Genomic DNA, 13429 nt, shown 5'->3' on the forward strand with positions numbered 1-13429 from the left:
CCAAGTTCTCAAGAGGTGGACTTGAGATGGTTAATTTTAGGTGTCAACTTGACTAGATTAAGAAATACATAGAAACCTGGTAAAGCATTATTTTGGGGTGTGTCTATGAGCATGTTTCCAGAAGAGATTAGCACGTGGGCCTGAGTGGACTGGGTGGGAAAGATCCACCCTCGGTATGGGCGGGCACCATCCAATCCACTGGGGGCCAGAGAGAACAAAAACAGGATAAGGCAAATGTCTTGCTCCGTTTCCACTGGAGCTGTGATATGCTCTTCTCTCCTGTCTGTGGACATCAGAACTCAGGACTCTTCAGCCTTTGGGTGCCAGGACTTACACCAGTAGCACCCATGGCTCTCAAGCCTTTGGCCTTGGACTGAGAATCACACCATTGGCTTCCCTGGTTCTGAGGCTTCCAGACTTGGGCTGACCTACACTGCCGGCATCCAGTTTGCAGATGGCCTATCATGGGACTCCTCAGCCTTCACAATTGTGTGAGCCAATTCCCCTAATAAATCCCCTCTCACATACTTATATACGTACTGTATTGGTTCTGTCTCTCTGGAGAACCGTAATACAAGAAGTAAATAAGTTAATTACCACTATCAAGAAAAGAATAAAAACAACAAAAAACCCAGCATGATACTGGCATAAAGACAGACACATAGACCCATGAGACAGAACAGAGAGCCAGAAGAGAAGCCTTACACATGTGGTGAAAAGACTGACAAGGGCCAAGAAGACCCAGGAGGGTGAGGCAGTCTCCTCAACAAGCGGTGCTGGGAAAAGTGGATTTCCACATGTAGAAGAATGGATATAACCCTTATCTTACATCACACACAAAAACCAGCTCTCAGCAGATGAAAGAACCTAAACATAGGACTTTAAACTATAACAGCCCTAGAAGAAACGCAGGGAAAAGCTTTATGATACTGGTCTAGGCAATGATTTCTTGGACATGACACCAAAAGCACAGGCAACAAATGCAAAAATAGACACATGGGGCTACCACAAACTAAAAAGTTTCTGCATGGCAAAGAAATCTATCAACAGACAGAAAAGGCAAGCTGCAGAATGAAGGAAGATATTCGCAAACCGATTCGCTGCCCACATCTGTGCTCAGCCTGAGCGGCTAGGCCTTAGTCGCACCATGCTGGTGAACATGGAAGAGCTGCAGCACCAGGTCATGCCAACCAGGCACAGTGGCTGCTGCAGGCAGCCCTCTAGTAGCTCAAGACCGCCCTTAGCACAGTTTTCCAAGAAACCAACATTCCCAACAGTCACCACCACCACCAGATGATGTGTGCTCCCCACAACACACCTGCCACGCCACCCAACTTCCCTGCCGCACTGGCCGTGTTCTCCAAGCTTTGCACCTCCAAGGGCCTGCACAGCAGCAGCAGCCCCTAGGTGGCCGTGGCCTGCTCCCCACCCACAGCAGACTTTGGCCCCTTCTTGGCCTCATCCCATCCCAGCCACGAGGGACCCTGGATCCTGGCCTCTTCCCCCACCACCTTCCACCGCCTCCACTGCCCACACTCACAGCCGGAGCACAGCAGGGGGTACCCAGAAGGAAGCCGTGGCAGTGCCAGATGATGCCCACTGACCAGTCACTGAGCTGTTAGGCCGGGTTCTGAACATCTTCCTGCATGTCAAAGTTTTGAAAACCAGACAGGTGCTGGGCTGGAGCTGGAGGAAGTCCAGGGTCGTGGGGACACAGGAGAGCCAGGGAAAGGGGAGCTGGGAGGGCAGAAGATTGCACTGGAAGATCTGGACCACTGGGTCCTTTAGGAGCTTCTCTTTGGGCAAGTTTTTTTCTCTTTTTAATACAAACTGTAATACATATGAATATATAAATATTTTTTTAAATTTGCAAACTATATATCTGACAAGAAGTAAATATCCAGAATATATAAAAAAAAAACTCCTACAACCCAATTACAAAAAAAGAAAAACCTGATTAAAAAACAGGCAAAAGACTTGAACAGACATTTCTCCCAAAAAGATAAATGGTCAACAAGCACATGAAAAGATGTTCAACATCACTAATTATCAGGGAAATGCAAACCAAAACCTTGAGATACCACCTCACATGCATTAGGGTGGCCACTATCAAAAAAACAGAAAGGTAGGGCCAGCCCATGGCTCACTCAGGAGGGTGCGGCTCTGGGAACGCAGTGACGCTCCCGCTGCGGGTTCGGATCCTATGTAGGAATGGCCAGTGCACTCACTGGCTGAGTGCCGGTCACGAAAAAAAGACAAAAAAAACAAAACAAAACAGAAAGGTAGGGCCGGCCCGTGGCTCACTCGGGAGAGTGTGGTGCTGATAACGCCAAGGCCACGGGCTCGGATCCCTATATAGGGATGGCCCGTTAGCTCACTTGGGAGAGCATGGTGCTGACAACACCAAGTCAAGGGTTAAGATCCCCTTACTGGTCATCTTTTAAAACAAAAAAACCCCAGAAAGTTGCAACTGCCCTGGTGATGATGAGGAGAAAGTGGAAGCCCTGCATGCTGTGGACAGGAAAGTGCAATGGTGCAGCCCCTGTGGAAGATAGGATGGTGGCTCCTTGGAAAGCTAAACATAGAATTCCCACATGACCCAGCAATGACACTTCTGGGAACATACCCAAAAGAATTGAAAGCAGGCTCACAAAGGGATATTTGCAGTCCTATGGTCAGAGCAGCCCTACTCACAATAGCTAATACATGAAAGCCACCCAAGTGTCCATCAGTGGACTAACGAATGAAGAAAATGGGCTCTATCCATACAATGGAATATTATTCAACTTTGAAAAGGAAGGAAATTCTGACACATGCTATACCACGGATGAACTTTGAGGACATTATGCTATGTGAAATAAGCCAGTCACAAAAGCACAAATGCTGTATGATTCCACTTAGGTGAGCAGTCAAACTCACAGAAACAAGGAGAATGAATGGTGGTTGCCAGGGGCTGGGGAGAGGGGAAAGTAGGGAGTTCCTGTTCAGTGGTATAGAGTTCAGTCATGCAAGATGAAAAAGTTCTAGAGATCTGCTATACAACAATATACATGGAGCTAACAGCACTGTACTGTACATCCAGAAGCTGTTGAGGGTAAACTTGTGTGTTTTTTACCACAAAAATAGATAAAACCTAGACCTACTACTCCAAAAAGATTGATACACAAATCTCTACCAAGCCTAATCGAGAGAAAAAACATAAATGGGCATTAGGAATAGGAAAGGGGCTGTGAACACTGAGATGGAGATTTAAGACACTGACCAACCATCTAAAACTCAAGATGAAAGGGATGGCCTTTTTCTTTTCTATCAGAGTATAAGAGTTTTCAGAAATTCAAATCCTGCGACACCTCCCAGGTCAAGGTGCTGGCCCCACGGCCACCCGGCAGACCCTTGGAGGCAGCTGTCTCTCAGGTGCGCTGTGCAGTTGTAGCCCCTCCATTCTCACTGCACCCACACTGTGTCAATCCCTTTTTGCTGGTGGACATGTCGACTGTTTCTATTCCGGCCATTTCTATTTTTTCCTGAAAATTGCTTATGCCCTTTACCATTTCCTGTGAAAGCAGACAGTTGGGACAGAAGCCATGGCCACCACGGCCAGCCCATCTTTGCCAGTGGACTTCTGACGTTACGACATGCTGCCACGGTTCTGTGGACGTGTCCTTGGTGAGCACAGGCACATATCTTCTCTTGGGGCTTTCTGGGCCCCAACGCATGCACCACTAGCTTTCCGAAGCACTTAGGTGCCCCGAGTCTTGCTCGTGCCAGCAAAGCATGAGTCGCAGTAGCTCCGCGTCCTCCCTGACGCTTGGTCTCAGCAGCCTTACTCAGTTCCACCACTGGGGGAGCTCAGTGACACCTCAAACACCAGATAACTAATGCTGTGAGCATTTTTCACTGCTCACCTTGGCAGCGTCTGTTCACATCCTTTGCCGATTTTTTTTTTTTTTTAAAAAGATGACCGGTAAGGCACAGAAAGAGAAATACCACATGTTCTCACTTATTGGTGGGAGCTAAAAATTAATATATAAATTCACACACACACACACACACACACACACGCACACACACAAAAAAACCGGGGGGGGGGGGGGAAGAAGATATAACAACCACAATTACTTGAAGTTGATACGACAAGCAAACAGAAAGGACATTGTTGCGGGGGAGGGGGGTGGGGAGGAGGGAGGGAGGTTTTAGTGATGGGGAGCAATAATCAGCCACAATGTATATCGACAAAAGAAAATTTTAAAAAAAAAAATAATAAAATAAAATACAAAAAAAAAAAAAAAAGATGACTGGTAAGGGGATCTTAACCCTTGACTTGGTGTTGTCAGCACCAAGCTCACCCACTGAGCAAACCGGCCATCCCTATATGGGATCCGAACCCGTGGCCTTGGTGTTATCAGCACCACACTCTCCCGAGTGAACCACGGGCCAGCCACATCCTTTGCCCATTTAAGGGGAAAACTGTCTCCAGCCTTTTTCTTCCTGACTTGTAGTTCTATTCTAGGTGCCCTTTGTTGGAAATATGGCAAATATCTTCTGAAAGAGATGCCCTCCTAGGGAACATTTGCTAAAATTGAGTAGGTGAAAAAAATGAATAGACCAATACACATGAAAGAAACCCAGAGCTTGTGCTTGATTTTTAGGCAAGAGTTAGGGTGACCTAGGATGTGTCCACTGACCAGTCACTGAGCTATTAAGCTGGGTTCTGAACACATTCTTGCATGTCAAAGTTTTGAAAACCAGAAGCATGGGAAAAACATAGGACTTCTTTATGTAACCTTGGGTCAGGAAGCCCCTCCTAAAAGCAAAGACTCCAGAGTTGCACATCTGACCCCAGGCTCAGTCGTGCACCCACTGCGTGTCCTCAGAAGCCTGGTTCTCTCACCTGCAAAAGCAGGACTCTCACATCACCCAGCTCCCAGGATTAGCCCAAGGCTGCCAAGAGCCTGTGCATGGAGAGTGCTGAGAACACTCGTACGGGGCCTGGTGACATCCCAGCAATGACCACCAGAACATCACCAGGCAGGACACCGGACATGATGTCCCAAACAGAAAAAGTCACGACACACAGCCATTATGGAAAACAGTATGGAGCTTCCTCAAACAACTACAGATAGAGCTACCATATGATCCAGCAATCCCACTACTGAGCATATATCCAAAGAAATGGAAATCTTCATGTCAAAGGGACACCTGCAGTCCCATGTTCATGGCAGCTCTATTTACAATAGTCAAGTTATGGAACCAACCTAAGTGTCCATCGACAGACGACTGGACAAGGAAAATGTGGTATATATGCACAATGGAATACTAGTCAACCATAAAAAAGAATGAAATTCTGACATTTGCAGCAACATGGAGGAATCTGGAGAAGATTATGTTAAGTGAAACAAGCTAGACAAGGAAAGAGAAATACTGTATGTCCTCACTCATAACTGGGATGGATGGAGGAAGGGAGGAAAGGAAGGAAGAAGGAAGGAAGGACCAAAACGATATGCTGAACTTTCCAGAAGGAGAGAAGAAACCTAAGGATACTAGAGATGGGCGGAGGGAGGAAGGTGGTTTGGGGAGAGACAGGCTGGGTAAAGAGCATACAGAAAAATGATTTGTAATAACGAATATGCTCCTAATAAAAAATAAAAATGAAACATATATACATTAAAACCTAAAAAAAAAGAGAGAAAATCACGACCCAAAGACAAATGCAAAGGTTATGTCTGACACACGACAGAGGCAGGAGAGCATCCCCAGGGTCCCCAGGCTCTAGCTGGATGCCTGGGACCAAATCCTGATCTCTCCATCCAGCAGCTGTGTGATTTTGAGCACAGCGGTCACCTCTCGGTGCCTGTCCCTCAAGGAGAATGTGGGGAAACGGCAGTCCTGCCTGGTCGGGGCTGACACAGGTGGGCTCTCAGAGCAGGGTGAAGTGAGCTACGCTCAAAAATGGTAAAGGGCATAAACAGAAAATTCAGAGAGAAATGTAAGTGGCCAATACACACAGAAGACAGCCTCAACGGTATTCACAATTAAATCAGCGAAGCCTGGAAGTTAGGCGGGGCGTGACAAGGCTTGGGAAACGCGCGTCGCACCCAGGCCCGCACAGGAGCTGCCCACCCGCAACCCCCGGAGCCAGGAAATAGGAGACGATCCAGCCGTCCTCCAGGACCGCGGCCACCCAGCGCCTGCCCGGGCCGCGCGCCTGCGGAGGGGGGGGGGGGGGGGCGGAAGAGCGGGGCGGGGCCTCGTGACGCGCCATAAGGCGCCGTGACGCACCGTGGCGCGCCCCGACGCTTCGCGACACGCCGGCGCCGCGGCGGGTACGGGCGAGGGCGGGTGGGCCGGCGCCCCCTGCGGCCGGGCTGCGGGCGGCGGGCGGCGGGCGGCGGCCCCATGCTGCTGCCCCTGGCCTGCCTGCACGGCCGCGTCGCGCAGTGCCTCAGCTCCCTCCTTGTGCTTGCAGAGCCGCTCCCGAAGCCCCGGCGCGGCGCGAGGGCGCGCGGCGCGCCGCCGACATGCGCTGAGGCCGCCCCCGCCGCGCCACCCGCGAAGATGGCCGCGGAGCTCTACCCGGCCGCCAGCGCCGCGGCCGCCACCGCCACGGACATCGCCAACAGCAACGCCGCGGCCGCCCCCAGCCGCAAGGCCAGCCCGCGCAGCCCGCCCAGCGCCCCGGCCCCCGCCCCGCCGCCGCCCGCGCCCGCGCCACCCGCGCCCAACAACAACAACTTGGAGAGCCCCAACTGGCAGTCCTTCCACCCGACCCTGCGCGAGAGGTGAGCCCGCCGTGCCCCCGCCGCGCCCCGCACGCGCCCCTGCCGTGCCCGCCCAGCCCCAGCCCCTGTGCCTCTGCCCTTTGCAGGAACGCGCTGATGTTCAACAACGAGCTCATGGCCGACGTCCACTTCATCGTGGGGCCCCTGGGGGCGACCAGGAGGGTGCCTGCCCACAAGGTTGGTAGGCAGAGGCTCAGCCCTTTGAGCTCCCAAAGGCGCAGGCCACCTCCTAAAAATGAGCTGTCCCTGACGCGTGTGTGGCAGGACACAGCCTCCCCATGTCTTCCTTACTGCCCGTGCAGCCCATCGGCTCACAAGTCTTTCTCATCCGCAGTATGTTCTGGCTGTTGGTAGCTCCGTCTTCTATGCCATGTTTTACGGGGACCTTGCAGAAGTCAAGGCAGAAATCCACATTCCGGACGTGGAGCCTGCAGCTTTTCTAATCTTGTTAAAGTAAGTGCTGTGTGAGCCTGGAAGGACGGGGTGGTTCTTTTCTGCCTGGTCACCACTAGGCAGCATCCCGCAGCTCTTGAGGGGAAGCACACAGGTGGTGATGGGCCACTCCCAGGCCCAAACCTCTGGGCAGTCTCTGACACAAGCCCTGCCTTGCCTAGGTACATGTACAGTGATGAGATTGATCTAGAAGCCGATACGGTGCTGGCCACTCTGTATGCTGCCAAGAAGTACATTGTCCCTGCATTGGCAAAAGCCTGTGTCAACTTTCTGGAGACAAGTCTTGAAGCCAAAAATGCCTGTGTCCTGCTGTCCCAGAGTCGGCTGTTTGAGGAGCCTGAGCTGACCCAGCGCTGCTGGGAGGTCATTGACGCACAGGCTGAGATGGCCCTGAGGTCTGAGGGCTTCTGTGAAATAGACTGGCAGACGCTGGAGATCATCGTGACTCGGGAGGCCCTCAACACCAAGGAGGCCGTGGTCTTTGAGGCTGTCTTGAACTGGGCTGAGGCAGAGTGCAAGAGGCAGGGCCTGCCGGTCACCCCACGCAACAAGAGGCATGTTTTGGGGCGAGCCCTCTATCTGGTCCGAATTCCAACCATGACCCTGGAGGAGTTTGCCAATGGCGCTGCCCAGTCGGATATCCTGACACTGGAGGAGACCCACAACATTTTCCTATGGTACACAGCTGCCAATAAGCCCCTCCTCGACTTCCCCCTGACCAAGAGGAAGGGCCTCACCCCCCAGAGGTGCCACCGCTTCCAGTCTTCTGCCTACCGCAGCAACCAGTGGCGGTACCGTGGGCGCTGTGACAGCATCCAGTTTGCTGTGGACAGAAGGGTATTTATTGCAGGGATGGGCTTGTATGGGTCCAGCTCTGGGAAGGCTGAGTACAGTGTGAAGATTGAACTCAAGCGGCTGGGGATGGTTCTGGCTCAGAATCTGACCAAGTTTGTGTCAGATGGATCCAGTAACACCTTCTCAGTCTGGTTTGAACACCCTGTCCAAGTTGAGCAGGACACCTTCTACACAGCTAGTGCCGTCCTGGATGGCAGTGAGCTCAGCTACTTTGGGCAGGAGGGGATGACAGAAGTGCAGTGTGGGAAGGTGACCTTCCAGTTCCAGTGCTCCTCGGACAGCACCAATGGGACCGGGGTCCAGGGCGGGCAGATCCCTGAGCTCATCTTCTACGCCTGAGATGCGCTGTGAAGACGTCGGGGAAGGCTAGGCTGCCCAGCCTGTCCTTCACAGCAGTTCACCCAGTAAGTGTGGGGAAGTGCGGGGCACTCTGCTGACTGCCTTACTGACACCATTAAAGGCTTCACTTACTCTCTCTCTTGTATGTAGTCAGATGTAGCCCGGTTCTGTGAAATAGATGCCTGTTCTATGCAGCCAGAGCCTGGGTGTCTCAGTTTTAGGCATCTCCTGTACACGGTGCATGTCTCAAGGAGAGGGAAGATTTGGGGCACAAGGCAGGCTCCAGATCCCCTCCCAGTGGTACTGTGCGATCTGCTTTGAGGGCTTGGACATTCTTCCTACACTCTTGGATTCTAAGTGTTTTCAAGCATAACTGGAGAACTTCCCTTCAAATCCAAACTTGGCAAAAAGTCACTTAAAGTAGTTATCTGTTTAAGTGGATTTTCATAATAAAGGTTTCATAAAATGATAGCCACTTGTAGATGAATGATACGGATCGTAAATTGGGGTGTTCTCTTTCTTGTACAATTGAGAAGGTGAGAACTCCTCCCTGCCATCACTAGAAAAAACCTACAATGCTGCAGAGTGCTAAGTGGTTAGAAGCAAACTGTGTCCCAGGGAAGCCCCTATGTCCCCAGGCCCGTGCAGTGTCTGGGCTGGCTTCCTCTCCACGGCTGTAGCTAGAACACTCGGGGAATGGCCAGGTGTCTGGTTGTCTCTGTACTTCCTCAAGCATCACTAGCACCTCAGACACAGTCCTACTTTAACAATTGGATCTGAGAGGGGTGGGGGGCTGGGGGCCACGCTTTGTAGGGCCAGGACAGCCTGCTGTGGGGTAGAGCAGCTGCTCCAGCCCTCGCCTCTGTCCTCCCACACTAGTGCGTGCTCCATGGTCAGTTTCTTTGTTTCTAGAAAGTTCCAGCTTGACCCCTCAAGGGGAGGGATGGCCCCACTTAGCACAGGGGTGTGGCCTCTCTGGGGAGGGTGTGGGCCGGGTGTAGGGCCCCAGCCCTGTCTCCCTGTGCTGCTGCAGCCCCCACCCTGCCAGAACCAGGGACCCAGCCCTGTTGGTGACCCATCCCCCTGCTCCCTGCCACACATGGTGCTTCTTTACCTTTAAAGAGACATACTTTAGACATCGACAGGCAAAGTAAGTAGAAGGTCCTCTAAGCAGGCTGTGAAAACCACTCTTTGGTAAAGCTCAAAGAAAGGGCCGTGGCTGGGAGGGCACTATCTCCAGGAGCCACCCCCACCACTCCTTGTCTGTGCAGATGTCCTGCCTTCCCAGAGGAACCTGGAGGCCAGGTGTCTTCCTCACACCTTGTCTGAACAAGACAGGCTCCCAGCATGCAGTGCTACTTCCATTTCCCTGTCTATACCCTCGTCCACACTTGACAGGCACTGACAGTGGGCCTTCTGGTTTTGCACAGGAATAAAGCCCCACTGTCCTGAGTTACTAGCAGCTTTTAGGAGACATTTCTTACCTGGAGGGGTCCTGCACTGATTTCCCTCCCACTCTTCAAAGGACATTTGGCACACTGGTGTCTAAAGCAGCCCATCGGACACCCTTAAGCCCTGCCACATACCTATGGCTGGTGCGTTGATGCAGAGCTCTCTCGCCAACAGAAGAAACGTCTTCCCCAGCACGTACACGTTCACCTGTGATGCAAAGACCAGAACCAAGGAAGCATTGGTGTTTAAGGAAATGTTTCTTTTTTTTGTTTCTCAAAATGAGTACTTCCTTGTTCAGTCGTTAAAGAATCTGATGGTGGAGGCCCCTGCCGGCTGGTGGAGCCCCCCATTCCTCACCCCAGCAGCCTGGCTGTCCTTCACTCAGCCTCTGGGTCACGCAGGGCCCTTCCCTCTTGCGTTAGACCCCACTACACTGTCTCCCCAGTGGTGGTATTTGCTCAGAAGAAAACCTGCCTGAAGGTGTCCTGTCAGGGTATAAGCTCTCATGCTGCATTTAATTTGGAATCCCATTGGCCACACCTTTGCCACCCTGACTCCTATGGGCCTAGTGGTCTTGGCCTCAGCCCCCTTGCTGGGATCCCCATCTGGGTTCCTCAGTGACCATCCACTGCTCCCACCTCAAGTCTAAATCTGCCACAGAGCCTGCCACTCCCTGCCTTCGTCACCTGCCATCACATTCTTCCCTGCCACAGGCTGGTGGGCGATGGGGGTGAGGCCCAGGCAGGGCAGGGGCTGTCCCAAGGTCTGGCAGTCAGTGGTGGGAGCATCATCATTTGTGCTCAAGAGAGCAGGACCCCAACCTCTGCAGACCCTGAGCACGAGGCCCAGTGCCTTGGCCCCAGCCCTGCAATGGGCTGGGCTCCTCTAAGGAGCCCTGTTGCGGATACAGCCATGACTCTGATGCTGATCAGATGCATGGGCAGCTTTGGCGAGGATGCTTCTGAGCAGGGTCTGGTGGGGTGTGGCAGAAGCTGTCCAGGTGGAGGTAGCATGGACAAGGTGCAGAGCTGGGAGAGTCCAGGTTCCCACCCCAAGCCCATACTGGCTTCAGTGTCTTAGCCTCAGTCTGTGAAAGCCCTGCCATTATCTTCAACCCAGCCTTACCCCTGGGACCCCTGGGCCTCACAGGTTTGGTGGGTCTGGCTTTCTGCCTCTGACCTCCCCTAAGAACTCTCTCACCTGATAAGCCTGGCCTGTGGGCCCCTGGACAAGGGCCTTTGTCCCACTGTACAGGTGACACCCCCAGGTGCTTGCTGACTTGAAGGGACCAGAGATCTAAGGGGTGATACTACACAGGGGGTCTACATTAGAGGCAGGAGCTGGAAGGAGTCGTGGGGAGGTCAGTTCAGGGGGTCTGCCAGCTGCAAGGGCCAGGGCTGAGCCTCCATAACCAGGCAGCAGTGGGCAACTGTTCACTGGTCACCTTCCACCTCTGGCTGGGCACAGTTTCTATCTTCTTCTAGAGAGATCCCTGAGGGCTTCATCATAAGGGCTGGTGGCTCCCAGAGCATGCTTTCTGAAGGAATTCTGCCTTCTCACAGAGAGTTTCCAGAGGTCTAAGAGTCCCTGGGGTCTGCTCACCAAACTGTGGTGTGTGTGAACGTGTACATAGGTGTTGGCATGCATCTTCTCAGCAGCACCCCAGCCCTCGTGCTGGATCCTACCAGACTCCCGCATCGCGACCCTTCTGATTCCACATTGCAACACTAGTATCTGCTGCTGGGACATCCAGGTCCCTCTGGAAGTGCGTCTCTGGCTTCTGCCTGCCCTCCCATTCCTCTCCCAGGATGTCAGGTGGACTCTGAGCCTCCAGACCCTGCCTCTGAGAGGCCGTGCACCCAGTGAGTGAGTGACCCTGTGTCTGCCATAAGGTGGGGATCTAGGGTCCTACCGTGTAGCTCACTGGAGGACCCAGAATCCTTCTGTAGAGTATGTGCCAGGCCCCACCCCACAGGCTCCAGCCAGAGGGTAGGTGACTTTGAGCTCAGAACTGGGGAGAAGTTTAACCTTTGATATGTGTATGAATCAGCATCGAAAGAAGGATCTGAACTTGGGTGGTCTCTTCCCAAGTTAAATCTTCTACTCATTTACACAAAGCAGTCAGGCCTAGTGGCATGGAGCCCCTCGGGGCAAGGTCCTCACTTGATGTGGGCATATACTCTACACCCACAGACAGGTGCGAAAACATCTGTCCCTTAAATGCCAAGCGCAGTGTGGACCCCCAGGGAGACCATGCAAGAAGGAAGGAATATGCTATGGGCCCCTCTGGGGGTGCCAGCCTTGTCCAGCCCCCCACCTGCCAGGCCACCTGACACCCTCCATCTGGCACGTGGCTCTGCCTTTCTACCTGAGGTGTCATAAGTCAAAGCAGATTGTCCCTGGCCAGCACAGGACCCTCATCCCATGCCCTGGCTCAGCCCAGGGCAAGCAGGAGCCTCCACTTCCCACTCACCACCTTCTGTTCTGACAATCTGATTGGTTTCCTATTTCCAAAGGCTGTGAAGCTATTAGAACACCCCACCCCCACCCCCAAGAGATGCCCAAGCCACTTCTGAAGCAGCCACCCCATCCCTGGCCCTCAGGCCCATCCTTCCCAGGAAGTCAGCGGGTGGGAAACAGGGTCACATGGCCTTGCCCTGAACCAAGCACAGTGCATTCAAAACGTGCAGTTGCTGGATTATCACAATTCCAACAGATTATTTTTAGCTTGACCACAAAATACCTCAGCAATAGCTTCTGAGAGATGCCATTTATAAAGACAGCTGGGAGGACAAAAATACAAACCACCATCTGATTCAAGGAGAAGTCTACCTCTGGTGGCTGCCGCAGGGCACTGAGCCCCCAGTGCCAGAGGCAGCGGCACAGCCCTCAGGCCCTTGGCCCCCTGAGGGGCACCCAAATCCAGACAGAAGGTTTCTCTTCTAGGTATGAAAGCCGTGAGAATTCTGCATGAACCTTCACACTGTAGTCATGCTTGTTTTCGATGACAATATTTCTCTTTCTGCATACTCAGTGTCATCACTGTGGGTCTGGGGCCCTGCCACACCAGGGCACAACACCAAGGACATAAGCCCAGTCCCAGACAGGCCCTGGGAACACAGTGCAGAGCCTTGAGCCCTCCAACCCCTGTGAGCATCCTGTCCCCACAGATGTCCCTGGTGTTGGGACTTTCCACTATGTTCAGTTGTCTGAAAATGAGCGAGGCAAGAGGAAATGCTTTGTCTGTACCCAGAAAGCAAGCTTCTCTAAACAGACTGTAAACAGGTTTTCCTACAGTTTGAAATGTGTGTCAAATTTTTTTTCTTTTAAAGAATCTCCCTTGGGGCTGGCCCGTGGCTCACTTGGGAGAGTGCGGTGCTGATAACATCAAGGCCACGGGTTTGGATCCCTATATAGGGATGGCCGGTTCGCTTACTGGCTGAGTGTGGTGCTGACAACACCAAGCGAAGGGTTAAGATCCCCTTATCGGTCATCTTTTTAAAAAAAGAAAAAAAAAAAAAAAAAGAAGAAGATAAAGAATCTCCCTTGGC

General features: G+C 52.6%; 2 protein-coding genes across 7 annotated transcripts in view; one reads left to right on the forward strand and one right to left on the reverse strand.

Moving 5' to 3' along the window:
• The window catches only part of BRF1 (BRF1 RNA polymerase III transcription initiation factor subunit), a 73866-nt gene that overhangs the window by 22738 nt on the left and 37699 nt on the right, over positions 1-13429 (reverse strand). For 4 of the 5 annotated variants that reach the window (XM_063090539.1, XM_063090541.1, XM_063090538.1 and 1 more), the window contains exon 5: positions 10013-10085. The exons of the other annotated variant lie outside the window; for it this stretch is intronic. In XM_063090539.1, coding sequence (XP_062946609.1) covers positions 10013-10085 — 73 coding nt within the window. The remainder of the gene's footprint in view (positions 1-10012; positions 10086-13429) is intronic. 5 annotated transcript variants of the gene reach the window in all.
• Positions 6273-8897, forward strand: BTBD6 (BTB domain containing 6). Of its 2 annotated transcripts, XM_063091633.1 has the most exons (5): positions 6273-6323; positions 6467-6779; positions 6866-6956; positions 7114-7232; positions 7394-8897. In XM_063091633.1, the coding sequence occupies exons 2-5, from the start codon at positions 6556-6558 to the stop codon at positions 8424-8426; spliced, it is 1467 nt and encodes a 488-aa protein (XP_062947703.1). In that variant the 5' UTR covers positions 6273-6323; positions 6467-6555; the 3' UTR covers positions 8427-8897. The 2 variants fall into 2 exon arrangements, with proteins under 2 accessions (XP_062947703.1, XP_062947702.1); XM_063091632.1 differs by lacking the exon at positions 6273-6323 and having other exon boundaries at positions 6344-6779.

The sequence above is a fragment of the Cynocephalus volans genome, chromosome 3 (genome assembly GCF_027409185.1).
Source record: "Cynocephalus volans isolate mCynVol1 chromosome 3, mCynVol1.pri, whole genome shotgun sequence".
Classification (NCBI taxonomy): Eukaryota; Metazoa; Chordata; class Mammalia; order Dermoptera; family Cynocephalidae; genus Cynocephalus; species Cynocephalus volans.